At 48.0% G+C, this 27,921-nt stretch overlaps 1 protein-coding gene across 2 annotated transcripts; it reads left to right on the forward strand.

Annotated features, from left to right (window-relative positions):
- The first annotated feature begins 25 nt into the window (after positions 1 to 25).
- On the forward strand, positions 26 to 27,385 carry KIF5A (kinesin family member 5A). 2 transcript variants are annotated; one of them, XM_010946317.3, is made up of 29 exons: positions 269 to 530; positions 10,187 to 10,274; positions 10,368 to 10,441; positions 10,839 to 10,943; positions 11,198 to 11,246; positions 11,679 to 11,734; positions 11,978 to 12,065; positions 12,346 to 12,470; positions 12,880 to 12,984; positions 13,146 to 13,294; positions 13,397 to 13,545; positions 13,830 to 14,005; positions 14,950 to 15,018; positions 15,393 to 15,599; positions 15,900 to 16,046; positions 16,638 to 16,826; positions 17,190 to 17,307; positions 17,661 to 17,725; positions 17,834 to 17,943; positions 18,320 to 18,421; positions 18,958 to 19,018; positions 19,237 to 19,308; positions 19,469 to 19,573; positions 22,127 to 22,343; positions 22,574 to 22,727; positions 23,048 to 23,130; positions 23,541 to 23,568; positions 23,884 to 23,997; positions 25,080 to 27,385. In XM_010946317.3, exons 1-28 carry the CDS (start codon positions 402 to 404, stop codon positions 23,960 to 23,962), a joined length of 3,099 nt encoding a protein of 1,032 aa, XP_010944619.1. In that variant the 5' UTR covers positions 269 to 401; the 3' UTR covers positions 23,963 to 23,997; positions 25,080 to 27,385. The 2 variants fall into 2 exon arrangements, with proteins under 2 accessions (XP_074230696.1, XP_010944619.1); XM_074374595.1 differs by having other exon boundaries at positions 26 to 530; positions 23,884 to 27,385.
- The last annotated feature ends 536 nt before the right edge of the window (positions 27,386 to 27,921 follow it).

Genomic DNA, 27,921 nt, shown 5'->3' on the forward strand with positions numbered 1-27,921 from the left:
GAAGGTAATCTCTGAACATTAGGGGTGGGGAGAGGAGGCGAGAAGAGAGCAAAGGTGCCACGGTTCGCCGGCGGACGCCTCAGAGCAGCAGCCCCCAGCAAAGGAAGCCCCGCCCCGCGGCTGCATCGCAGCCCCGCCCAGGCCCGCAGCGCAGCGCTGCAGCGCGAGGGGCGGAGAGGCAGAGCGCCGAGAGAGGACCAGACGCCCAGGTCGCCAGCATCCCGGTGCCGCAGGACAGAGGAAGCGCGCCGCGGCCCTGCTCCTCAGCCTTCGCCCGGGCTTTCTCAGCCCCAGACACCGAGCACCTGTCCTCCGCCTCGGCCTCAGCTGAGACCCCTCCACCGGAGCACACGCTGCCCCTGCAGCCCAAGAAGTGCCCCAGCCCTACGCCGGCGACCACCATGGCCGAGACCAACAACGAATGTAGCATCAAGGTGCTCTGCCGATTTCGGCCCCTGAACCAGGCCGAGATTCTGCGGGGGGACAAGTTCATCCCCATTTTCCAAGGGGACGACAGCGTCGTTATTGGGGTGAGTGCTACCCCGGGAGAGAATTTCAGGGAGGGAGCAAGAGGCTGAATCTTTCCCCTAAGCCGAGCCTTGGCCCCTGCCTGTCTCTGCACCCCCTCCCCGCCGCTCATCCTCCATCCTTTTCGCCGCAGCCCCTCCTCTCCCTGCATCAGGGATGGCTGGGTGTGGCCTGTCCAGGCCGGCGGCCGTCTCCGCAGAGTGGGAGGGGGCTACTTTCCCTCAATCAGGGGACCCGATTCCCCTTTGCTGTTCTCTGCAGCGTCCCCACCCCTTAGAGTCAGTCCCGTGTTTTTCTGATGTTTTCCCTCTTCCCTAGGGAAAGCGCATCTTCCCTTTGTTATTGGCTCAGATCTCTACCCCCACCTCCCAGGAAGGGAGGGGGAAGATTAGTGGCTGGGCTAGGTGGGAGGTGGGCAGTCCAAGGTCTCTGCGGAGGTACAAATGAGGGTGGGCTCTAGGACCAAGGCCCCCTCATCCCTGAAATAGTTTAAGCCTGGACGTGGGGGAAGGGCACCGATCTAATGAAGGGTATTCTGAGAAATACATTGATGCCACACCCAGTTTGATGGGGGAGCCACTGGGTCCTAAGGAAACGTCTGCCTTTCCCTCCCATGGAACGGTAGGAAGAGGATTTCAGACCACCTCCCGCCCCCAACTCCCCCAAACAAATAAAAATAACCAAACCCTGAGATCCTAACAAGTACTTGCTTATTCATCCCTCTTGATGAGCCAATAAAAAGTAGCAGGCCACCCCCTGTACCTCATCATGACAGCCCCTACCCACCCGGGAGACCTTATGAAGAAGGAGAACTAATAGTCACTGTGTGCTCGTTACTCTGCATGTATTATTTAATCCTCAAAACAACACTCTGAAGAAGGTATTAATATTTCCATTTTACAGATGAGGAAATTGAGGCCCAGAGAATTCGATTGACTTTCTCAAGGTCACACTGTTAATTCGTGGATCTGAAACTGAATCTGTGACTCTAAAGCTCCTGTCTTTTCTTCTGTATCACGTTGCCTCTGCAGATTTCTGTTCTGGACCTTTCTCTGTGATGGCACCATAGGGATTCCTTGGGAATTCCTCACCTACCTCCCCTTTCCTAGGTTGGTAGGGACTGTTAGGCTGTGGGGTGAAAGGGCCTGCGGTCCAGTCCAGTGAGGCTTGAGGTGTGCTGGGCCAGGAAACTGTAATCAGTCTGAGGAGGGAGAGCACATATAAGGGCAGTCCTCAAGGTCAGGGACATTTCTTATGTATCTTTGATCCACAGTGCTTGGCACGAGGGGAGGGAGCCTGGGCCTTCTGAATCAGGGAGAATGGGACTTTGAGTAAACATGCCTTAGGAAGACACTTGCTTACATGTTCTGTCCCCAAGGGCCCTAGTCTTTCACCAGGCTCTCTCACTCACACTGTGAACTCAAATGGATGCTTTTGCCTTGTGTGTGTGCTTATGTATGTCTGTGTTTGCCACATAGAAAGGGCCCCTGTCTCTCTTTGTCTCAGGGACCTTAGGCTTTGCAGTCTGGTCACTCTGGCCAGGCTACAATAGTCTAAATCAGCCCTCAGGGCCTCCTTTCTGAATAGTCTGGACAGTGGGGCAGTAGCTGGAGAATTAGAGCTTGAGGGCCCCCGTGACATAAAGACTGAGAAACATGAGTGAGATGGTTGTGGAGGAGCAAATCCATAAATGGCTTCCACTTTTAAGCCTAGCTTCCTTGCTCTAGGTTTTTTAGGTAAGTCTGAGCCGACTCCTTTAGGCTCTCTGGGTCATCCATCCTGATGTGCTACGCTCGGGGCATGGGGGTGACGTTGGGAGAAGGAGTTGTGTTGATCTGTCCAATTCACCCAGCTAAATAGGAGAGATGTGGTGGTGGAAGTTGGGGAGGGAGGAGAGAAGCCAGGCCCAGGGCCCCCCTGCCAATTCAGATTCTATCTTACTCCACAGCTGGTCCTCCTTATCAGTTTTGCCTGCAATTTGCAGGGCTGTCCCTTTGTCTGCTCTGTATCTTCCCTTCCTCTAGCCCTTCCTGTCAATCTCTCCCTCCAAGATAAGTGCTTATGGGGGGCCATTTTGTCTCAGGCAGCATCCTTGGAGCTTGTCTTCCCAGGCTTTATGTTTATTCCTCATTCAGGAGGATGGGGGCTATAGGAGAAATGATTTTGAGGAGCACCTTGAGGATCCCAACAGGGAAAGAAATCTCCCACCCCCTTTCCTCTGTATTCCTCTAGCTCCTTTTGGGGCCCAGCGTATGGGAAACTGTCTGAGGAATTAATGGAGGAGGCTGCTTCAGAATGTCTGGGAAGGTGAGGGAAGAATGAAGGTGGGAGACGCTAATCTCTCCAAGCCCAGCGTCTGCTCCTTTCTCTAACAGCTAGCTCTTCTCTCTGCCTCTGCAGCAATGCGGCTAGCTCTGGGCTACAGAGTCACTAACGTTCGTGGGCTTTTTCTGCTTGGCAAAGTGTAGGAGAATAAGGTGGGAAGACAGCTCCGTGAGCCTTATTCCTCCCCCACTCCCCTGACTTCTCCCAAGAATCTGGGATGGGGCTTAGCCCAATTCATGGCCTGAGTCATAGTAGAAGGCTGTCTGGGTCACTGTCTGTGTATACTGTGTACCTTGTTTTGCTCTTGTGTCACTCAGAATCCGCTGTGACTTTAAGCGGACCTGTTTAAGTGTCTTTCTGCCTTGGTCCTGGCGGGCAGGGTGCCTGCTCTCTGCTGCTGCATCTGCGCCAGACCCGGGGGGGTGACAGTAAGGAAACGCACAGCCCCTCCCTCCCTCTCTCTCTCTTCCCCTCTCCTTTCCTCTCTCATTCAAGTATCCACCACATTCTACCTTCCTTCAATCTCCTGATAGTGAAGTGGGTTCTTAGGGAGGCAAAAACACAGGGCCATCAAGTCCCTCATGTAGAAAACCCTGGTTGGGACCGGCAGGATTATTGGAGCAGAGTCAGCGCTGTTTGGGGTAACCCGGGATTCCTTTGATACCTGAAGAGAGGGAGCAGTTCTCCCCTTAGGCTTGGGGTAGTCTCATAAAGGAAAATGGAGAGGGGAGGTAATGTTCACCGTGGCCGGTGTCTCTCCAGTGTTACCATGGCAACAGTCCCCAGGGGTGTCACTACAGAAATCAGGCCCGGTGCTCAGAAGTTCAGTCTCTACCAAGTGCTTTAGTAAAGGTTGAAAAGGTTGGTCATCTTTGGATGGCAGGTCCTCCCATTAGCTTTAGTCAGCACACATAATGGAAAACTACCAAAAGTGCTGGAGACAGGACCAAATGGGAGACCGCAGGGAAGCTTGGAGTGGGTCAGAGGAGAACAGGGAGTCCTGGGTTGCGGGACTCTGAAGAGAAGCCCTCCGGAGGAGGCTATGAGGAGTGCCTAGACTGCTGTGGGTGGAGAAAGAGTGGATCACAGAGGCATTCCTCAAAGGTAGAGGGTTCTATGAGTGTTCCTAATTTAACAGTCTTCCGGTCCCTGGCTGCACTAACTCACAGGGTATTTGATTACCTGGAGGTAGAGATGGCGAAAGAGACTCCCCGGATGAGCGGGAGAAGTGTGTTCTTCTAAAAGAGGAGTGATGAAGTGCTTTAGTTCTGTCCAGAAACATTTGAAGAAATTCCCAAATGGAGGGGGCCAGCTGGGGAAGGGGAAGGAAAAGCCATGATAAGGCTCTGATGCGTTCTTGGCACATCAGTTCTGGGATCACTTTGGCAGGATGGGTATGGAATCGGATTGCTTGTATTTGAAACCGTTCTCTACTGTTTCTCAGCTGTGTGACTGTGGGAAGCTACCTTACCTCTCTGAACCTCAATTTCCCCATCAATAAAATGTAATAATAATAATACCTACCTCCTAGGATTCCTATGAGCATTAAATAAGATAATGCATATAAGCTGCTTAGCCCAGGGACAGGCACATAATAAACTCCCGACGAGAGTTAGATATTATTATTATTATTATTATTATTATTATTATTATTATTATTATTATTATTATTATTATTTTGTATATGCTATCTTCCCATAAGCTAGCCTTTGACATAATTGCGAAGTGGTTAACATTTTCCCCTTTTACTGGTTGTTTCATCCAAATGTCCAGTCCCCAGTATCTTCATGCTCTCTTCTTCCATCAGTGTCTGTGTTTATTCAACAAATATTTATGAAGAGCATCCTATGGGCCAAGGACTGTGCTTGATATTGGGGATTTAGAGTGAATCCCTGACTTTGGGAAATTCCTGGTGTCCATGGTGAACCGGTCTGCAGAGCAGCCTGGGCAGAGTCCTGGGAAGGGGCATCAGAGATGGCTTTTGCTAAGTGTACATATACTTCCCCAGATTCTGATAAGAAACCCCCCACGACATACTACAGTATGACTCAGAGTCATTATGTGTCATCAGAGATGTAAATACTGGTGATGTTTCCCAAGTGAGTAATCCAGAGGCAGAAAATGTAGAAAACCACTGGCCTCGTTATTCTCATAGAAAGATCTGACAGAACGAATTCTTCCTGACTATGATCAATAGAAAATTAAAAGACATTTATATTGTAACAGACATAAGAATTTTAGGAAAAAGTAATGAACTAGATTTAAGGGCTCAACCAAGAGTAGGGAAGGAGTAGCAGGCCTTCCCAGAAACCCTGGAATTATGTCTATTGGCTTTCCCTGCTCACGAGATTACTAAGTGCACCCATTTTTAGCTCTTGGATATTTTTTATCCCCACAGTTCCCAGAATGCTCCCCTTCCTCCCTTTCTAGGCTTTTCCTTCGTTCCAGCCTAGACTGAGGAAAAGGGGTTCCTCAGGCAATAACTGCCTTCAGCACTTGGAGAGTGCCCTCCATTTTAATGTGTCCGCAGCAACCTCTGGAATCCTGCAACTGGGTGGGTGTGGGTGTGTGTGTGAGAGAGAGAGAGAGGGAGAGAGGGAGTTGATACACACATTCCCAGAAGGGAAGAAGGGAGGGGCAAGGTTGGCTCGAGAGTTATTTAACCCCCTTTGGCTGCATGCCTGGCTTCAAGATGCATGGATAGACATCATTGGTGGAGAATAGGTGAGAGTCACTGGGCTGAGATGGACGTGTTTTGTTTGTTTCTGTTTCCTCACCACTGGGTGGGAGAAATACTGAGTTAGATTACAATTCAAGAATCAAGTTTCAATTAAGAAATGAAACAAAATGAAAGAAAAGATATTATCACTGAGAAGGTGAGGCATCAAGGCCACTTCAAATCTGTTCATTGTAACACTGTATGATTTTATTCTACATAATAAGAATTTTATTCTTTGTAATGAAGTGTAATGACAAACTATTGATAAAAAGGGTGAAAAATTCACTAAAGTCCTATGAATAATTCATAAGCTTACTCAAACCTTAAAAAAAAGAATCAAGGTAGATTTTTCTTTAATAATACTAAACATAACCTGATTTCGACACTGATATATTTTAATTGTTGACAAAGTTAAAAACAAAGAAAAGCACATAGAAGAAACTAAAAATCAGTCAAAATCCCACCACCCCAAGAAAAACACTGTTAACAATTTGATGTTTTTGTTTCCAGTGGTTTTTTTCTAAATATATATAGATAATAATTTTAATAAGAGTGTATCACAAATTCTATATTGTTTTGAAACCCATTTTTTGACTATCTTACCATCATTAAAATTTTACACTTTCATTTATTTTTAAAAATATTTGATTTAATTTTTGAATGCCTTACATGCACATGTGACAAAATTCAAATGATATAAAAAAATGAACAAGGAAAAGTAAGCCTCCTTCCTACCCCTCTTTCCTAGTCACCAGTTCCCCTGTCAGAAGGCAGCCTTATTACCAGTTTCTTGTGGATCCTTCTGAAGGCATACCATACATTTACAAGGAAATACATTTATACATATATATCTTTTTTTATACAAGCGGTAGCATACTATATACATACTATTCTGTACCTTGCTTTTTTTTTTTTTAAATGGAGGTACTGGGCATTGAATCCAGGACCTCGTGCATGCTAAGCACAAGCTGTACCCCCACGCCCTAGTACCTTGGTTTTTTTTTTTTTAACTTAATGAGTCTTGGAGATCCTTCTATGTATCAGCACATAAAGATCTATCTTATTCTTTTAAACAACTGTATAATTAGCTAAAGGGATATGCCACCATTTACTTAGCTGAGTCCCTATTGATGGATATGGATATTTAGAGTTGTTCCAATCATTTGCTGTTACAAACAATTGAATGACCATGTAAATATTTAAGGGCCCAGCCAATGCAGTGCATCGTCAAACTATTTTATTTTGGCCACTTTGATACATTAAAATGATACCTCATAGTCTTAATATTCATTTCTCATTAACAGTGAGGTTGTGCATAATTCATCTTTTAGGAACCACTATCACGTCATTTTATGATGTTATATTTTATGATTGCACTTTCTGAGATACAGTTACACAGTGAGTGCACAAGTCTTATGCAAAGGACTGGATGAATTTTATGAGCTATTTTGACACCTATGTAACCACTACCCAGACTGAGATCTAGAGCATTTTTACTGCCCCTGAAAACTCTCTTTTGCCGCCTTTCTGTCAACATTACCTTAAGGCAATCACTGCTTTGACTTCTATTACAACAAATAAGTGTTGTCCATTCTTGAACTTAATATAAAGAGAATAGTACAGTACATACTCTCTGAGTTTGAATTCTTTCACTCAACACATTTTTGACATTTATTGATGTCCTATTATGACATCATTTTAAATAGCAGTAAATGAGAAAATATATGTATGTGCCATAGTTTCAGTTCCTTATCTTAACTAGTCCCCTAAATGTAACTCCTTTCAGTTGTTTTCCGTTTCTCATTATTATGAGCAGTGTGATAAACATTCTTGTAGCTAAACATTTCCATAGTATGAATTCTCAGGAGTAGAATATCTGGGTCGGTGGATCTGTACAATTCAAGGCTTTTGATTATGTAATTCTGAATTGCCCCCTTAAAAGTATGGCTGTACTGTCCTACCAGAAAAGCATTAGGGCGCCCATTTCAAGGAAATTATACCTTCTTGAACCCCTATCTGTTCTGGGTATTACAATTAAGTTTTTGTTTTCAAGTTTGATGGGTGAAAAATGACGTTACTATTTTTTTCTTCAAAAATGTTGAGTATCTTTATGTTTATTGAACATTTGTATTTCTTCTTCTGCTGTTAGTACCTAACTCTTGCCCATATTTTTCTGGTTAGCTTTGTCTTTTTGTTACTAATTTATGAGAGTTCTTTACGTAGTAAGAATATTAATATCTTTGTTTTAGAAATTTAAATTTTTCTTATTTAAAAATTAGGTATTTTCATTTTAGAATGGTTTTAAATCTAAATCAAAAAGAACAACAAAAACTCCTAAAATCCCATTGCTCAAAGACAGCCAGTTAACATGTTTTCCTATGTAAGGTATACACTTATGCACGTATACATGACCTTTTTTTATAGAAATGGCATAATCCTTTATGTACTTTTTGTGTGTGTTTTTACACCACATACTATTTTAAAACCCACCTTTAAAAATATTTTGTGCATACCTTGTCGTGTCATCACACATTTTTCTCTAACATCATCTATACTATTTTTTTTTTTAATTTAAAAGCAATATGATGTCATTGTAAAACATTTACGTATCACAGAAAAAGTGTAGTAAGTATAAGTTCCTGTCGTTCTGCTCTCGGGCGATCACCACCATTAACGGATCTGTACATAGTCTTCCATATCTTTTTTCTAAGGCTATTCTATCCATGTGCTTTTTAAAAATATAAAATCACATTGTACACGTCTGTTTTTTTCACGTAATCGATCTTGGACAGGTCAGTATACAGAAACCAACCTTGCTCATTTTAATGGGGATAGATTATGGAGGTATCATAACCAGGATATTTGTGATGGAGGTGTGAATTATTTCCGGTTTTTCTTTAATATACATACTGCTGCAGTGAACATCCTTCTACACGTATCTTTCAGTGCTTAAGCAAGTGATGTAAAATGAATTCCTAGCTTTGGGGTTGCTGGTACAGGGAACGACCAGTATGGACGTTTAAATATTTAATAGCGTTGTCCTCTGGAAAGGCTCTGTCTGCTTACAGCACTCCCTTCATTGTAGAGGGCACCTTCACCTTTGCTTTTTCTTTGTGGATTCTGTTTTTTGGGCTTTGGAGACCTTCCCCACAGGGAGAGCAGGTAAATATTCCAGGTAGATTTTTATCAGGAGCCAGACTTTTAAAATCTTTTAAATATTACAAAAAATATTTATTTTCCTTTTTGCAGAGAAGTAAAAAGAAGGAAACAGAATAATACACTATTGTCTCACTCTCTTTGGCATTAAAAAAATAAAACATACAACTTGTACATGGTTTAAAAATGTAAACCTTCCAGGATACAAAATGAAAAATGAAAGCCTCCTCTCCCAGTTTCTCTCCCCAAAATAACCCCTGTTAGTACTTTTGTATGATTGCTTCTGCAAAAAGATTCCACATATGTTGTTGCAGTACTGTGGGTGTACCTAGAGCCACGTCTCCAGCTTTAACCAAATTTTTTCACTTTTCTTACTTAGTTACAATGTGTCTCCCAAACTCTGGTGTCCATGGACCTGGAGGTTTACGTATCAGTTGAATAAAGGTGGTCTCTGTAGTAAAGCAATTTGACAACTAAATCATAGTCTCTTTATACTGAATGACAGGAAAATATGACTGAGAAACTTGTTACGATGGAGAACAAGCGTAGCCTCATTTAATCTCACCAGAGATCTTCCCTTTAATGTGATTAGGTAGCAAATATATTCTGTTTGTCTCCCTGAGTTGTAAATATTTTATATCTTTAGCATTTTTTTCTTTTTTTTTTAACTTTTTTTGGGGGTGTGGAGGAGGTTAGGTTTCTTTATTTACTTAAACAGAGCTACTGGGGATTGAACCCAGGACCTCATGCATTGCTAAGCACACACTCTACCACTGAGCTATACCCTCCCCCCACTTCAGCATTCTTATCAGCACACATGATTCATAACAAATGACCTGAATTAAACAAAGAACTTGTAGGTCTGGGTGATATGCTTCACAGTGTCTCTTTACTTAAAGCTGATTCCCTAAAGGGAGAACCATATTTCTAACTCCATATATTCTTTTCACAAAGAGAAAGCTTGTGTTAATAGTCCCACAACAGCTCAGTTGCTCAGTATTTGTATATTTCATTTATGCAATAAGCAATATACTAGTCATTTATCTCTAACTTTGCATCTTTCATTTAATGCATCTTGAAGATCTTTCCATATCAAGTCATATAGATCTATTAAGGAAGATATTTCTTAACTTAGTGGTAGATTTTTAAGTTAACAAATTGTTCTTCATTCTCCACAGCCTGTGGCCCTGTTGTCTTTTCCCATTTGGTTTCTAGGAAGGGGGTCTGGGACGGTGAGTGCTGAATCATCATACCAAGCCTGAGATCCCCTCACGCAGTCCTACTGTGTGATGCTCCTTAATGACACTCTCCGCTACAGACACAGCTCCTGGTGCCGATTCTAAATTTTGTTTCTCTTTAGTTTCTCTCATCCCCGTAATCGTCCGTGCATACCGAAGTTTGAAGAACTTTCCCTCACACCTGTCTGCTGACATCTGTCATCTTTTATTTCCACTTCAGGGGAAGCCATATGTCTTTGACCGTGTATTCCCCCCAAACACGACTCAGGAGCAAGTCTATCATGCGTGTGCCATGCAGATTGTCAAAGGTAATGGGTGTATTTTTAGAATGTGTATTTTCAGGCTCCCATTCCCAATCCCACTTCTCTCCACTAGTGCTCTTTCTCTGCCGTCTCTTCCAGATGTCCTTGCTGGCTACAATGGCACCATTTTTGCTTATGGACAGACATCCTCAGGGAAAACACATACTATGGAGGTGAGGGTTCTGACTTTCTGAGCGAAGAGCATTAATGGGACTTCAAGGAATCTTAGTGGGGTAAGATCTAGGAATCGAGGGTTGCCTAGAACAGAGGATGAACAGAAGGGAATGTTACAGTGGAAGCTGAATGGAACCCCTTCAGCCTGCTGCAGTTCTCACCCTCCTTTCTGCTACTCCAGTTTTCTTCTTTTCACCTGGAAAAGCAGCAGCAATTGAAGTCTAAAGGGCTGCTCAGTTCCCTCCTCCTTCCGCTGAAAGGTAGACATGGTAGTGACTGCCGCCTAACTTATCGTGGCCTTCATAGCAGCTATTACCTGTGTGTCTGTCTGCATACTCTGAGTTGTCTGATTCTTCCTGAGCCCCAGCCTCATTCCTGAATACCCTTGCTCCCCAGGGAAAGCTGCATGACCCCCAACTGATGGGAATCATTCCTCGAATTGCCCGAGACATCTTCAACCACATTTACTCCATGGATGAGAACCTTGAGTTCCACATCAAGGTGACCAGGGAATGGCCACTGGGAGTTCTCTTTTGGGACTGGGAGGGGAGGATCTAATATAAACCCACTGAGATCCTGGGCACCCCAGCTTATTCTCCCCCCATGGTCACTTGAGTTCTTCCCTGCCAACATAGTCTCTTCTGCCCTTTCTCTCTCACCAACACCATTTGAGCAGGTCACATTAACCTGAGATCCCTGTATCCGATTTAAGATAGGTTCTCTTCACGCCATACTCCTCCTTTCTCCCTGACCAGGTTTCTTACTTTGAGATTTACCTGGACAAAATTCGTGACCTTCTGGATGGTGAGTGGTGTTTAACCTCGGTGGGTCTGGGTGAGGAGGGCAAAGAAAAGAAAGATCACATTGCTCTTGGGCTCTTGGGCTTAGGTACCAATTGGTGAGCAATGCAGCAGGCACTCAAGGGCACACACATGCGTACTCATGTCCCTTGCCTCCACTTACGGGGAATTTCCAAAACCAAGAGGGTGAGAAGATGAGCTCAGATGCCCAGACCCATGTATAAATAGCCTGAGACTAGCTAGAGCCCTGGGGCTGGAATTCTGGAGGAGGAGAAACAGTCTTCAGCATGTGCAGGGCATTTAGGCTTCACAGGGGAGTCTTCGTCCCTTTTGCATGTGGAAGAATCCACCATCTCTGAGCAGACTGCAGGGTGCAGGGGTTGGGGAAGTGGTGGGTGGAGGTGCTGGCCTTGCTCACTCTGTTGTCTTGATTCAGTGACCAAGACAAACCTGTCTGTGCACGAGGACAAGAACCGGGTGCCATTTGTCAAGGTGAGAGTGGGGATGGGGCACCCAGGTGGGGCCAGTGTATTGAGAACGCAGGTTTAGGGGGAGGGTAGACCAGTGACCCAGAAGTTAGAGGGCAGATATCCTGGAGGGTGAGACATGCCCAGGGGCCGGGAAGAATCTGGAGCCTTGGAAAAGGCACTGTCTTAAAAGGGCATTTGGTCACTGTGCAGGTAATTTAATTTGCAGATCAAAGTTTATGGGTCACTGTCTATTTGCCCCCTGCAGGGTTGTACCGAACGCTTTGTGTCCAGCCCTGAGGAGATTTTAGATGTGATTGACGAGGGGAAATCCAATCGTCATGTGGCTGTCACCAGTGAGTTGGGAGGGAGGGGCTCTTGAGTCTGAGGTTCTGCCCCTCTTCCATGTGCTCTGGGGTCGAGACTCAAAAGTGAGCAAGGGAAGACTGTGTCCTCCAGAGTAGGAGGGATGCTTGTCCATGCGACCCTGCTGCCAGGGAGATGTAGGGGCTGGGCTAGTCCTGGCGGACACCCTTTCTCTCGGTGGGTGGGGGTGGCAGCCCATGGAAGTGGGGAGCTGAGGGCTTCAGTTCTACAGAGGTTGCTACAGGGACTGTTTCACCCTCCCTCCTACAGACATGAATGAACACAGCTCTCGAAGCCACAGCATCTTCCTCATCAACATCAAGCAGGAGAATATGGAGACTGAGCAGAAGCTCAGTGGGAAGCTTTATCTAGTGGACCTGGCAGGGAGTGAGAAGGTTGGGGGTCCTGTGGGGGCTGGGTGGGCAGGGAAGGAATCTCTGGGGAGGGTGGCCTTTTTAAAAATCAAAATAACTTTCTTACTGAGATATAATTCACATGCCATGAAGTTCGCCATTTTAAAGTGTACAATTCGGTGTTTTTTAGTGTGTTTGCAAGATTGTGCAACCCTCACTACTAATTCCAGAACATTTTCATCACCTGTTAATAGTTATGCCCTATTCTGCCTTCCCTCATCCCCTGGCAACCACTAATCTACTTTCTGATTTGCCTTTTCTGGACATTTCATGTGGCCACAAATACTATGTGGGTGGGGGAGTGGCCTTTGGCAAGAGTGGAGAAGAGGTGGTGAGAGCCTGCTCCCTCTGTATCTGCTCATGACACACTCACCCCTTCATACCCTGGTAGGTGAGCAAGACTGGAGCAGAGGGAGCTGTGCTGGACGAGGCCAAGAATATCAACAAGTCCCTATCGGCCCTGGGGAACGTGATCTCCGCGCTGGCTGAGGGCACTGTGAGTGCCCCTTGAGCTCCACCCCATTTTCTGCCTTCTCCTAATGCCCCCACCTCATCACGCCCCATTCGTGGGTTGCTCCATCCTCGTCAGCACTACTATCCTTTCCGATTTCCCCGTTGAATTAATTTTTCTGATTCACGGTCGCCTCTCTCCCCTAGAAAACCTACGTTCCATATCGTGACAGCAAAATGACACGGATTCTCCAGGACTCCTTGGGAGGAAACTGCCGGACAACTATGTTCATCTGCTGCTCACCATCCAGCTTCAACGATGCGGAGACCAAGTCCACCCTGATGTTTGGGCAGCGGTCAGTGACAGGGTCACCTGCTCCCCCCAGCCCCTGCGTGCCCTCCCCTGAGGGGCATGCTGGCCCTAATGGAGGTCTCATCCCTTTGTTCTCCTCTCCCAGGGCAAAGACCATTAAGAACACTGCCTCAGTGAATCTGGAGTTGACTGCAGAGCAGTGGAAGAAGAAATATGAGAAGGAAAAGGAGAAGACAAAGGCTCAGAAGGAGACGATTGCAAAGCTGGAGGCTGAGCTGAGCCGGTGGCGCAGTGGTTAGAAGGCGGGGGGGTCCCTGTGGGTTTGAGAGGCATAGGGAGCCAGAGAGGGCCCTGCTGTCTTTAAGGAGGGCTGCGCTTCTGGAGGGGTGCAGTAGAGCGGTCATGAGAGAAGGGGAGAGAGGCTGACTACCTTCATCCCCCACGCCCAAAGAGGTTGGCGGTCCACTTGGCAAGACAGCTGGAAGCCTGGAGGTCTTGGAATTGAGGGGTAAGGGAGGAAGGACCCGCAGGTGCGGTTTTCCCTTTCCCATCCCTCACCCGTTCTCCCCCTTCGCCAGGAGAGAACGTGCCTGAGACGGAGCGCCTGGCTGGGGAAGATGCCGCCCTGGGAGCCGAGCTGTGTGAGGAGACGCCGGTGAACGACAACTCGTCCATCGTGGTGCGCATCGCGCCCGAGGAGCGGCAGAAGTATGAGGAGGAGATCCGCCGCCTCTACAAGCAGCTGGATGACAAGGTGAGGACGGTCGGGCAGGCACCGAGGTGAGCCCAGTGGGATGGTGAGGGAGGGGTTAAAGAATTAGCTTATCCTGCCTCTTTCTGATTTTAAAAGGGATGAATGCTCGTTATTGAAAATGTGGAAGATAAATAAAAATATATAGAAGAAATTTTAAATCACCCATCATCCCACCATTTACAAATAAAGCAATGCAATGGAGATTATACTGTATTTGTAACTTTGTACCCGATTTTTTTCTTCCATGTTATATAATGTGCAATTTCCTACTTTGTTAACAATTCTTCATAAAAGTATTTTTAAATGGCTGCCTAACAGTCCATTTATCAAAATGTATTTAATTGTTTATTTATTACAGGGCTTCCAGTTTGAGGTTTTTTTTTTTTTTTTTTGGTTGGTTGGTTGGTTGTTTTTGCTATTATAAATATCTCAGAAATGACTGTCCTTGAGGGGATGGGGGTACAGCTCAGCAGTAGAGCACATGCTTAGCATGCATGAGGTCCTGGGTTCAATCCTCTCTACGTCCATTAAAATAAATAAGTAAATAAATAAACTTAATTACTTTCCCCCAAATAAAAACAGAAAAAAATAAAAAAAAAAAAGAAATGACTATCCTTGTCTCTTATGCATAAGGCTTTGCTTTTGAATGATTTTATTAGAATGGACTGCTAGAGCGGGGTTTCTCAGTTGAAGGATATGAACATTTGAAGGCTTTTTCTGTGTATGGTCAAGGTCATACCAACTTCCAGAAAGAGAAGAATTAAAAAGTGAGGGCAGGAGTCGAAGAGAGAAGCTGAGGAAAAGACCGCTTTCTTTTTAGGATATGGAGTTTCTAACTCAAAGCCTAAACTATCTGAATTTTTACTGGATCCACCCAGCCCTGTAAGTCTAAACTGGAAAGAGTAGCTTCCCTTCACTCCGGCTTTCCCCTTTGCCTCCAACAGGATGACGAGATCAACCAGCAGAGCCAGCTCATAGAGAAGCTCAAGCAGCAGATGCTGGACCAGGAAGAGGTAACGGGAAGGAGGGCAAGATGCAGGAGGAGAGGGCGGTGTGTCCATCCCCGAAAGGCATAAAAAGACCTTTCTCCGATGAGGTGAAGGAAGAGGCATTCTGCGTAGGGGTTAGTCACCCTCCAGGATAATAGAAGTCTGGGGACTTAAATGGGGTTTTGCTTATAGCAGAGGTGCTGGAGTCTCGGTCCCCTGCCTTCTGTGGCCCTATTCCTGAGAAGCCGAATGCCCACTGCCTCTTGACTCTGGCCTGTTTCCTTGCCTCTGTCCTGGAGCTGTACCCGGGTGGAGGGGGCTCAGCTTCCCCAGACCACAGGGCCATCCGAGTGGTCACTGGCAGCAGACTCCCTCACTGGCTCGCCCCTCCCTCGCAGCTGCTGGTGTCCACTCGAGGAGACAACGAGAAGGTCCAGCAGGAGCTGAGCCACCTACAGTCGGAGAACGACGCGGCGAAGGACGAGGTGAAGGAAGTGCTGCAGGCCCTGGAGGAGCTGGCCATGAACTACGACCAGAAGTCCCAGGAGGTGGAGGAGAAGAGCCAGCAGAACCAGCTTCTGGTGGATGAGCTGTCTCAGAAGGTGGTGAGTGGCCGGCCAGGAACCCCCGGCCTCAGAACACCCCCCACATCCAAAGGGACCTCTGCTTCCTGACGGGGCCACATCATGTTTGCACCTTTGTGTGGCCGTCCAGTGTGTTGTGAGCCTTCCCGGCCCCGCCACTGCCTTTGCCCTCCCAACCCCTCTCCCTTCCAGACCCTTCTGCAGGGCCTGTGTTCTCTTCACTGCAGCCATCAGGGTCATGCATGAAGGGAAAGGCCTCCACCTGGGCTGGGGAGGGGAGCAGGCAGGTGGTGATGGGGTGACCTGAGGGGCTGTCCCCAGGCCACCATGCTATCCTTGGAGTCTGAGCTGCAGCGGCTACAGGAGGTCAGTGGCCACCAGCGAAAACGAATTGCTGAGGTGCTGAATGGGCTAATGAAGGACCTGAGTGAGTTCAGTGTCATCGTGGGCAACGGGGAGATTAAGCTGGTGAGTGGAGAAAGAGGCGGCAGCCTTGTTGGGATCATTCTTGTTCTGGGCACTGGGGAGAGACGCGGGTGGGACAGCCCAGGCTGGCGGGGATACTGAGAAGGGAAGGCCAAAGATCCAGGAAGTACGGCCGCAAACTAGACACAGGAAGGCAGGTACAGGTTTGCATAAGACTCAACAGAAATACACATTCTGAGTAGACATACCCACTGAATAAAGAAGCAATGGAGATGTGCTTATAGCAGGATTTAGAGATGGGGGCACAAAGTTAGGAATGATATATGCAGATCTGTGACAGCAACAGTGACCCATCTAGGTGATCAAACAGATCAGTCTGAATACAGAAGAATATCCTATCCTATTGTTCTAGAGAACAGAAGAAGGTCACTGTTGGAATTGGATCTTTAAGTGCAGAGAGAGGGACTTAGTGTGAAATGCAGGGGAAAGAGCTGCTAAAAGTTGCTCAGAGCACAGCCGGCCCACCTGAGTCCCTGTGTTGGGTGTGTGCGGGGCTGGGCCGAGTGGAAGGGAGTGGATAAAAGGCTTCCCCGCAGCAGAGAGGTACCTCTTCCCTCCCCTGTTCCCCCACAGCCGGTGGAGATCAGCGGGGCCATCGAGGAGGAGTTCACCGTGGCCCGACTCTACATCAGCAAAATCAAATCGGAAGTCAAGTCTGTGGTCAAACGGTGCCGGCAGCTGGAGAACCTCCAGGTGGAATGTCACCGCAAGATGGAAGTGACCGGGCGGGAGCTCTCGTCCTGCCAGCTCCTCATCTCCCAGGTGAGAGCCGGAGGTTTAGAACCTTTGGGTGCCATAAGAGAGGGCGACTCTGGACATGGGGTAACTCCTAGCGCCCACGTTCATGTCAGGAGCCTAGGGTTAACTGAAGTCAAGGTCAGAAGAGCTGGTGGAGGCTGGGAGGGTCCAGGCTAGAGAAGTGAAGGGGCGGGGGGATACTGCCCTCTGCGCCAAGAGGGTGTGAAGGAAGGGTCTCCAGAGGAATGGCCCTGACCCTGCATCCTCAGGGAAGGCATAGCAGGAGGGGTGGTTGGAGGTGGGAGATACAGCTTATGGAGGTCTGCACTGCCTGGAGCTTGGTCCTTTGCACCATCATCTTCCTCTCACCAACCCTCACCCCAACAGCATGAGGCCAAGATCCGCTCCCTTACGGAATACATGCAGAACGTGGAGCTCAAGAAGCGGCACCTGGAAGAGTCCTATGACTCCCTGAGCGATGAGTTAGCCAAGCTCCAGGCCCAGGGTGAGGCCCTCTTACACTTCCAACCCACCCATCCTGAGATCTGAGAGCCCACAGAGGACAGGGTCGGGGGGAAGCAACAAACATCAAAAGAAACCCCCTGACAGCACACTTAACCCAAAGCAGTAGACTGAAATCATGGAGTCCAGCTCACATGCTCTTAGCAAGCTTATGCATGAGGCACATTTTACATGAGCCAGAAACCCTCCATTGTTCTCTGTCCCTTCTGTATGAAATTGGACAGTCATAACCCAGAACATCTCTGTGGGCCCATTCTGGGTAGAGGTCCCCTGCCCTGCCTGGAGCTCTGATCACAATGTGAAGTTCTGGTGTGATGTAAGCTGTCTTCCCCTCAGAAACTGTGCATGAAGTGTCCCTGAAGGACCAGGAGCCAGACACACAGGACACAGATGACGTGAAGGCAAGTGGGGAAGGCATGGAGATGATGGGGCCCGGCAGGGCTGTGCTGACCCTTGCCAAGCTGCTGTTCGGTAGTACAGCTTTGAGCTTGAGGTTGGGTTGTTTGCAGAAGGCCCTGGAGGTGCAGATGGAGAGCCACCGGGAGGCCCATCATCGGCAGCTGGCCCGGCTCCGGGATGAGATCAACGAGAAGCAGAAGACCATCGATGAGCTCAAAGAGTAAGCGTTCCCTGGGGCGGCTCAGTCTCTGCCTGGTCCTTTAGCCTTGCTGCGCCCACTCAAATGCTCCCACCTGGGCCAGGCTCCTGTTCTTTAACTTCCCCGAGTTGTTCCTCCGACAGTGACACGACTTTGCAGCCCAGCTGCAAGAGGCACTAGGAGTAAGGACTGGTCCCTATCCACGAGGCTCTTCTGATTAGATAGCTCAGGGTCCCTTACCCTGTCATGGAAGCAGTGGCCCGAGTCTGCCTCTGAAATCCAAATCAGCCCTACCTGGAGCCACTTGTACAAGAAGGAAGGTATCTGAGGAGCTGGCCTTCCCTTTGTCCTCACTGACATCTTTTTGTTCTCCCCGATAACTCCTTGCCCCCCACAGCCTGAATCAGAAGCTCCAGTTAGAGCTGGAGAAGCTTCAGGCTGACTACGAGAAGCTGAAGAACGAAGAACATGAGAAAAGCACCAAACTCCAGGAGCTGACGTGAGTCACGGGTCCTCCTGCAGACCCGGGGCACACGGGCTCAGACAGCTACTCAGATGCACTGCAGAGGCAGGATGCAATGTAGATGTGCACACAGTGACTGCAGGAAGCAAGTGCCCCAAAAGAACAATGTGATGGGGTGGGGAAGGCAAAAAAGGGGAGACTTTCAGAAATGACTTCTGTTCAAATATTAGCTGACATGGATAAGGTGTTGGTGATGTTCTGTGAAGTGTAAAAAGCAGGTTAGAAAACAGTATGAATGGTACGATCCCATAACATTTATGTGGGATACACATGCATAAAAGAGTCTGGAAAGATGGACACCAGAATGTTAATGGTGGTTAGATCTGTAGAATCATGGGCTTTTTAAAATGGAATTTGTCTTCCTTATTTTTTCTTTTCTAATTTCTGCACTGTGATCATGGGTAACTTGTGCAATAAATAATAATAAAATATGGATCAAAGGAATGGAGGCGGGAGGAGAGGTGGGAGGTGGGGTGGCCCTGAGAGATTCTTCTGTTCCCTTCTTGCTCCAGATTTCTGTACGAGCGACACGAGCAGTCCAAGCAGGACCTCAAGGGTCTGGAGGAGACAGTTGTGAGTGGCTTCCTTCTGTGCCAAGTTAGCAGGGTGGGGTGGGGGCTTCAGTTCTTCCCCCCGATTTCTTCCTAACCCCATTCCTCCTGCCTTTCTGCAGAGTCAATCTGTGGCACAGTCAGGACACACCTCCTAAAGGATGGGTGACTCAGTAATTTTAGAGGGGGAATGGTGACCTGGTATTTGGCAGCCCCCAATTTTTCATCATTTCTTTCCAGGCCCGGGAACTCCAGACCCTCCACAACCTTCGCAAGCTGTTCGTTCAAGACGTCACGACTCGAGTCAAGAAAGTGAGTGCTGTCTCGGGGGTCTTCCAAGCCCCCATATTCTCCTGGCCCCTGGCTTCTTCAGTCCCTGTGGCCTCCAGTGGGGCTGGCTTGGCCTGGTCTGGGTGGGACCTGATTGGCCTCAGAACAGCCACATCTCCCCCTGGTCCCTGTCTCTCATCAGAGTGCAGAAATGGAGCCCGAGGACAGTGGGGGGATTCACTCCCAGAAGCAGAAGATTTCCTTTCTTGAGAACAACCTGGAACAGCTTACAAAGGTTCACAAACAGGTAGGAGCTGGGGGAAGGGGTAAAGAGAACTCTTGAGGCCAGGAGTCTAGGATACTTAAATCCCCAGCAGCCCTTGGATTTAGGAAAATCTATTTGCATGTTTTCCTTACTTTTCCCTTTCCCTTTTCCAATGAATCCCTTCTTTATACCCGATTTGGTTCCACTTTTACTAGTTCTTTGTTCTATGCCTGCTTTCCCTTCCCAAAGCCCCCCTACCTGCCTCTGCTCAAACTGGAATTCCCCAGGCCTATGTTGTTGGAGGGAGAGGTTGAAACTGATGGAGTTTTCAGAGGCATGGGGCTGTAACCATACACGAGGGATACTGGTCGGATGCTAGCCAGGGATGGAGAGCAGTGAGGCAAGAAGAAGCCAGGGATGCTGGGCTTTCTCTCCTGGCGAGGGCTCCACCCACCTAGGCCTGGGGCAGGCACACAGGGAAACGACATGATGTCCTCCAGGCGGCCCAGCCAGCCCCTGGTCTGGGCCCGTGAAAACTCCTGTGTATTAAGTTGCTGCCTCTCTGTCCCCCTCCTTGCTGCTGCGGTTCTTTAGGTGGAAGACTGGGTTTCAAAGGTATGGGGTGGGGAGGTAGATGGGGCAGTCCGAAGGAGTCAGGACAGGAAATGTTTGGTGCGCACAGAGCAGGAGCACCCTCACTAGCGCCAAATAGCTGAGCCGCGAAGACAGATGCTGTCAACTGGCTCTTTAACTGATTCATAAAATAAATCCTGACCTATACTTCATCCCTCTCCTTTCAAGTCCGTCTTAAATTTCCTTTTATACTCATATTCTCACCAAACTAGAGCTTAAACTTCTTTTCTTCCCAGTGCTTTGCCCAGCATGTATAGTAAATACCCCGTACACTTTTTAATTTTTTTAAATAATGAAAAAAAAATCCCAGAACTGTGGCCCAGTGATACTCCACAGGGCTTATTTATTTTATTCAGGCCTGCAGAGGGCTTTACTACCATCTTTTCCCCTTTGCTTATTGTAAAAGAGTATAACAACATTATAGAAAAGTTGAAAGACTGGGAAGAAACATTTGTAGTCAGTTTTGCCATTCTTTTAAATTTCTGTGTTCATTTTCCTTTTCTAGCCAGAGGCATATTATATTGCTTTTTTCCCCAGTTTTTAAAATTGTGGTTAATTACACATAAAATTTACCACCATAACCATTTTTAAGTGTTCTGTTCAATGGTAGTAAATGTACTCACAGTGTTGTCCCACCATCACCACCACCCCACTCCGGAAGTCTTTTCATCTTGTAGGACTGAAACTCCATCCCCTTTAAATAAACTCCTTATTCCCCACTCCCCTCAGCTCCTGGCAGCCCCCATTCGACTTTCTGTCTCTAAAATTTTGACTCTCGCCTAAGTGGAATCATCCAGAATCTGTCCTTTTGTGACTGGTTCATTTCACTTAGCACAGTGCCCTCCAGGTGCATCCACACTGTGGCGGATTTCAGGAAATCATAAGCTGTTTCCTTTCCCCTCCATGAAGCCACTGCCTCTGCTGTACGTCTCAGAGACCAAAAACTACTCACCTGTAGGATAGAGGACTCCTCCTAGTTTCTCACCTCAGCAGACATAAGACTAGAAAGGAAAACACAAGAGATGTAGAGACTTAGGTAACAGAATCTTAAATAGCCAAGGCCATAGCCCTATTACAGGTCAAGCTAAATTATTATCATGGCAAAACATTGTTTATAATCTGTAAACTGTCCAAAATTATAGGAATAATTCTTCCAGTGTTCCCTGCTACACCGATTTACCTGATCATCTTCCAAGGCCGGCTCTGTCTGCAATTTATAGGGTCCCCAGTTGTTGAGTGAAACCTTGTAAAAAGATCAGGAAGTCTTTTTTGGCTGTAAGGTGGTTGCTGCCATGCTCTAGCTTAATTTAAATGGGGGGAAGGACAGCCCAGGAAATCCTTGACCCGTGAAGGTAACGAGCACAAATGTTTGTGAGAACTCAAACATTTTCTTTCCTTCCTATGGGGCGGCCGTGTGTATGTGTGTTGGGTGGGGCTCCTGTGTTCCAGCTTCTGCTCCTGCTCTGCACTGCACCTAGCCTGCTCCCAATACCATATCCACCCTTCAACTGCTACTGTGCTCTTGCTGCCTCACCCTGTGCATGCCCACGAAACCATCTCTGGATCTCTGGGTGAGGGGGGTGCCTCATCCCCATGGTTGCCCTGGGGCTGTCGGTCTGGCACCCGCTGTGATGGGGGGGGGCGGTGTGTCTAGGCCAGGAGGAGACTGGAACAGGGCACTGTCACAAGAGTTCTGGGCTACAGAGAAGTTGGCACGTTTTTGCTGTCTGGAAAATGATGTAACTTTTAAACGCCTGACCACCGTTTGCTAAAGGGAGAAGGAAAGAACTGGCTAGACAGCAACTAGGCAAAGGGAATGAGGCCTTTGGAGGAAACAACATGGTTGCCATCTTCTCTGTCTTGACTTTTCTTTATTCTCTCTCCCCACCCGCACCCCTACACTGGCTCTGTCTCTGTGTGGTTCGCCTTTCTCCTGGGCTCTTCCCCCGGCTCACCACACAGCTGGTACGTGACAATGCAGATCTGCGTTGTGAGCTTCCTAAATTGGAAAAACGACTTAGGGCTACGGCTGAGAGAGTTAAGGCCCTGGAGGGTGCACTGAAGGAGGCCAAGGAGGGCGCCATGAAGGACAAGCGCCGGTACCAGCAGGAGGTGGACCGCATCAAGGAGGCTGTGCGGTACAAGAGCTCCGGCAAGCGGGGCCATTCTGCCCAGATTGGTGAGTGGGGAGTGGGCATCAGTAGGCAAGGGGGGATTACCATCTGGGGAAACCCAGCAAATTCCCAAGTGTCAAGCAACCCCACCTTCAGCCTCACCCAACACCCCAAAAAAGTATAAAAATGAATTGTAAGCAACTCAGTTCAACTCTAGCTAAATGACCTGAGGGAGCAGGGCAACTGCAGGGTAACAGATCTCCTCGTCACCGTCATTTTCCTGTGTTCGCTGCAGCCAAACCCGTCCGGCCTGGCCACTACCCAGCGTCTTCACCCACCAACCCCTATGGCACCCGGAGCCCTGAGTGCATCAGTTACACCAACAGCCTCTTCCAGAACTACCAGAATTTGTACCTGCAGGCCGCACCTAGCTCCGCCTCAGATATGTAGTGAGTGACCGTGGGCGTGGGCTAGAGTCCCAATCCAGGGCTTTCTGCACGCTAGAAGCATAAGGCTAGGGGATAATTATGGGGTGAGACTTAATTCTTTTCCTAAGTAGCTTCATTTCTAACCCTTTCTCGACTTCACACCCTAGATTAGAAGGTGGGCATCTGCCCTCCCAGCCTGTGGCCATGTTCGTTGTCCTCTGGTCCCTGGGGATGGGAGGGGTGTATGGCTCCACCCCTGAGGGTGAGTGTGGGTTAGTGGTCCTCAGAATAGTGGAAGGTGGGGTGCCAGAGGTGGCATCTCTCTCCTCTGCTCTATCCAGCTTTGCAAACTCCTGTACCAGCAGTGGGGCCACATCTTCTGGCGGCCCCTTGGCTTCCTACCAGAAGGCCAACATGGAAAATGGTGAGTGAAAAAGATGGGTAACCAGCTTGCGGGACCCCCAGGGTAAGTTGAAAAGTATCAGAAAAGTAAGTGACCCTGTACCTACAGCTCAAACACTGCATCCCTTCGGGGTCTTGGACTCTTAGAAGTGGGTTCCTCTTGTCACCGTGCCTGTCCCCACCGTTTCCTTCCTTTCCCCTTCTCCTCTCCTCTGTGAGGACTCAGGGAGGCTTTTTTTCAAACAAAATAATGGCGCAGGTTGCGGTAGTTGAAGACAGAGTGTCGCGGACCCAGATAGCAGCTCTGCTCCCCAGAGGCTTACCTTTTTCTCCAAGGGATTAGGATGAGGGAGGGTTTGGGGAGACTGTTTGTAACACCCTATCTCTTTTTTCCTTCTTCCAACCCTGTGTTTTCAACGATGGTCTCTTCAGGAAATGCCACAGATATTAATGACAACAGGTACACCAGTGCCCACTGCTCCTGGGTTCTCCGGGTGGGCTCAGAAGAAGTGATGGCATTTCCCTCGTGCCCCACTTAGAGGTTCTCTGCAGCCTCTGGGGGAAGGAGGTGGAAATGAGAGCCATTCGTGCCACCACCGTTGTCCAGAAGATGCAGGCGTTCCCCTGCCCCAGTGCAGAACACCCACCCCTCCTCGGTCCCCCCCGTGGCACCTCCGCATTCCAGCTGGGGGGATGCTGGGAGAGCAGAGTGGCCGGAGTGCTGTCGTTTTCACGGCACTGACGCGCTGTGGTTGTGCTGCGTGTCTTCTCCCAGGAGTGACCTGCCCTGCGGCTACGAGGCTGAGGACCAGGCCAAGCTGTTCCCTCTCCACCAAGAGACAGCAGCCAGCTAATTCCCCACTGGGACTGCTGATACCCGCACTTTCAGGTAGTGTCAGGCCACTTCCTCTGACTGCCCTCAGGTGGCCTCCTTTCTTGCCCTCAGCTTCTTTGTTTCTCCCGCTTTTTAAAAATCATCTCAAAACTTTTACTCTATAGTTGTCCCTTAACTCCTGCTTTGCCCTCCGGGGCTTCATCAAAACTGCCCCACGTCCTGGACACTGGCCTCCCCTCCCCCCTTGTGCTCGGCCCTAGTAGTAACCACAGTACCACTTTCTGCCACTAGGGGTCACTGAAACATGTCAAAAGAAGTGAGCAAGGGCAGTGTCCATCTCTAGCCCCCACACAGGTCACAGACTTTTAGATATTAGAAGACCTTGGGAAATCTTCTCAACCCTCCCTCTGCCTCCATCCTAAAATACTTTTTGTATGGATAGGCATTTTCTGAACTAAAACATCTCCAGAAAAGGAGACGTTTGATTTACTTCTACACCTGTGTCCTATACTCCTCATATCTGTATATGTCACCAGTAAGCCTTAAGAAATGCCCCAGGAGGTCTCACTTTTGTCCCTCTAGCTGCAGTGTCAGCACCCCTCCCATCTTGCCAGTGGAGGTGGAAAACAGCCGTGTCCCCACCTCCAAGCACCACCCGCTTCTCCACCTCTGTCCCAGGTCCTCTCCCCTGTGCCCTCTGCGTTCCTAGCAACACAGGCACCTTCCTGGTTCTCACGTGTCACCAGGCTTCTCACCAGGGTTGGTTCAGGGCCCACAACTAGGCACTGGGATCCTCTTTTACTGTCCACTTTGGATCCTTGGAGAATGAGAAACAAGAGAATATTGTCCAGTCTCCTACTGGGCTGCATCCAAGCCGAGCCCTCTCCAGGGGTTTTCCAGAAAACTAGGCCAGGCACACACAGGCAGAAAGGCTTGAGAAGCAAGCAGGAGGAATGGGGAAGGAAGAGTTAGGGAGGATGGGGGGTGGAGGAGCAGGGGCTGGGAGGGTGGCGTCTGGTTGCTGGTATCAAAGGAACAGGACTGTAAACCAAAGTTGTTACAGAAGCCACCCTGTTCCTGTTCAGTAGCCAGGCTGCAAGGTGGCTCCTCACAACCTCTTTCTCTTTCTTCTCCAGTTTCTAAGAGGGACTGAGGCCTCTTCTCTCAGCATGCTGCAAACCTGTGGTCTCTGATACTAACTCCCTCCCCAACCCTTGTTGTTCGACTGTACCATGTTTGATGTCTTCTCTTACTCTGTACCTCTTTGTACTCCGTATCTATATATCAAAAGCTGCTGCTATGTCTCCCTCTTCTCTCTGTCTTACTCTCTAGTATCTAATGATGTATTTAGCAATTTCTAAGCATAGTATCCCCTCCTCGTTTGGGGCCATAGGGAGGAGGGGCAGTGTTTCTTCTTCCTCTCATATATGCGTCTCTCACACTGAGTGGTGTTAGTCACGGAGATGATAAAAGGAAAACGGGAGCCAGAGGGCCGTGACCCTTCCCATACACAAGTACACACGCACACATGCACGTACACGAAGCCTTAAGCAGAAGAATGTCTTAGCATCATAAGAAGACACAGAAATAGACTCTTCCTCCCTCCTCTTCCACATTTAGCACAGGGGAGGGTAACATGGAAGGCCTGCTAAATTAGACAGAGAGTTTTCTTCAGACACCCCTCACCCGAACGGAGGGATCCCGGGCATGCACCTCTGCCCTCCCAAGTCGGCCGTTAGCCTCCCTCTTCCTGTTCCGCCTGGACAACCAAGAACATGGACTGCTCAAGGGACCGCTTCCCTTCCTCCTCAAAACTCCTTTTGATATTCTCTACCTGAGAGCTCATGACCAGAACCAAGAGCTGCTGAAAATATTTTGAAAAATGACGGAGGCAGACCGTTCCCAGCTTGTCTGTCCATGGTCATACTTATAGCCAAGTGTCAGCAAAACAGCTGCTTCTTTGGCTTTGGGGGGTAAACAGGCTGGAAAATTCCCAAGTATTTTTTGCCACAGTGACGAGCTGGATCCTTTCTCTGTCCCATATTGGGCTGCATGCTCCTCCCATCTCCACCTTTTGGTTTGAGGGCTTCCAGTTCATTGGCCAAATACCTGTCTCGAAATGCCTTCCTTTCAAGCTGGAGCCTGACTTTTCCCTGATATACATTTAAAAAATTTATTTCCACAAAGAATTCCTTCTATAATGTCCCCATCTGGCATTAAGTGCACTTTAAAGAAAGGGGCAGGGCAGATTTTCCAGAGGTGGAGGAGCCCAAGGGCTTAACCTTGGGGGCTCCCCCCTCCCCATATAATTGATAGGACTGTTGTTTTGGTTTCTTGTCCTTTCCCACCACATGGTGCTAAGGTGGCTTTCCAGGTAACTGCAGGGATGGAGAGTGGAGGTCACAAGCCAGTCCAAATCAAGAAAGAAAGTCTGGTGTCCAGAGAGCCAGTCTCATCTGGGATGGAAGTACAGGGCAGCAGGGCAACCCATCCCCCAGCTTCTAAGTCAGGAAAGGAAGCTCAGTGTGAGTGCCAGCCAGTAAATACAGGCTGTGTTGGCCCGTGACTCCTTCAAGGGAAAAAGTCCCTTCTCCCTTTACCTGTTGGGCCCCTTTTGGCAATTAAGGAGAAATGCAGGGCAAAAAAGAAAAAAACAAAACAAAAAACCAGAGGGATGTGGAATAAATCCAAGGTGGTGTTATTCAAACATTTTTCAAAATCAGTCTTATATAGAACCCTGATATAAAAAACAACTAGAAGTGATGCAGACCTGGGTAGTTTGCATTTTTGTTATTTGGTGGAAGATGCTTCACTAGTTGAAGAGTCCTTGAACAGCCCTAAGAGACCCTGAGGGTTCTTTAGAGTAGTTTGAAAACCATTCAATCTGGCTCCCCTCCCCCAGGCCCGCAACTCACAGTGAAGAGGGCAGGGGTTGGGTAGACTGAGCCACGCTGTCTCCAGACCCAAGGGGAGAGGAAGGAAGATGGCTGCGCACCTGCAGACTTGTGCTCGTATTGGCCAGCAGGGCACCCAAGAATCCAGTGGGCTTTACGTAATCTTGCCACCAAATGATTCTTTTAAAACATAAGAAAATGGGAAGGTGTAGGCCAGGTGAGGAGAGAGGTGACAGAGGGAGCAGACTTCTCTTTAGCAAGATGTAAGGGAAATACAATTCACTTACATAAATAAGAAACAACACACACACAAAGCCTTCGCCAGAAGCTTCACTCTCCATCCTTCTCCTCCTCCCTACCCACCCCCACCACCCCCACCACATTCCTTTCAGAGAGCCAGGGTCACCACAAGGGACACTTGGCCTGCCCACTCACATCTGCCAAAATATTGCATGCCAGTGTGGAAGACAAACCAAACCGCACAAACCCCAGTGTGTATTTACTTGATGTACATAGATACCTTTAAAATAAAATAAATTCAATGATGACTCCAAGGTGTCGTAAATCTTTACCCTCCCCCAGTCTCACTCCCTTCCCTGCATGTAATGGTGTTATGACAATGTGGTATATGTCCTTCCGGGTGTTTTTCTACATATTTCCACGCAGGGTTTTTTTTTTTTCCCCACTTGACAATATATCCTAGAAATCTTTTTATGTCAAAATACACATTTACCTCATTAAAATATATAATCTTTCATAAACTTATCCTGTAATTTATTCAACCACTCTACTATTGGTGGACATCTATCCAAGCTGTTTGTAATTTTTAACAAAAGATGGTATCCTGTTCTCTTCATTTTTTCCCCCAGACCATCCTCAGTCCCAGCATCAGTTCCATCCCTCTCTAGTGCAGCTCCGTCCCTCCCTTGCCGAGAGCTCAGTTCTCTTGTCCCAAGATCATTCACCACAATCACCCTTCTAACCTCCATTTTAGAGCACAGCCCTGCCTGTCTTCTCTACTCAAAGCTTCTGAGATGTGTGGAGAAAACCTCACAACCAAAACATCGGGGCAATTAAAAACAAA

Source organism: Camelus bactrianus, chromosome 12, assembly GCF_048773025.1.
Source record: "Camelus bactrianus isolate YW-2024 breed Bactrian camel chromosome 12, ASM4877302v1, whole genome shotgun sequence".
Taxonomy (NCBI): domain Eukaryota; kingdom Metazoa; phylum Chordata; class Mammalia; order Artiodactyla; family Camelidae; genus Camelus; species Camelus bactrianus.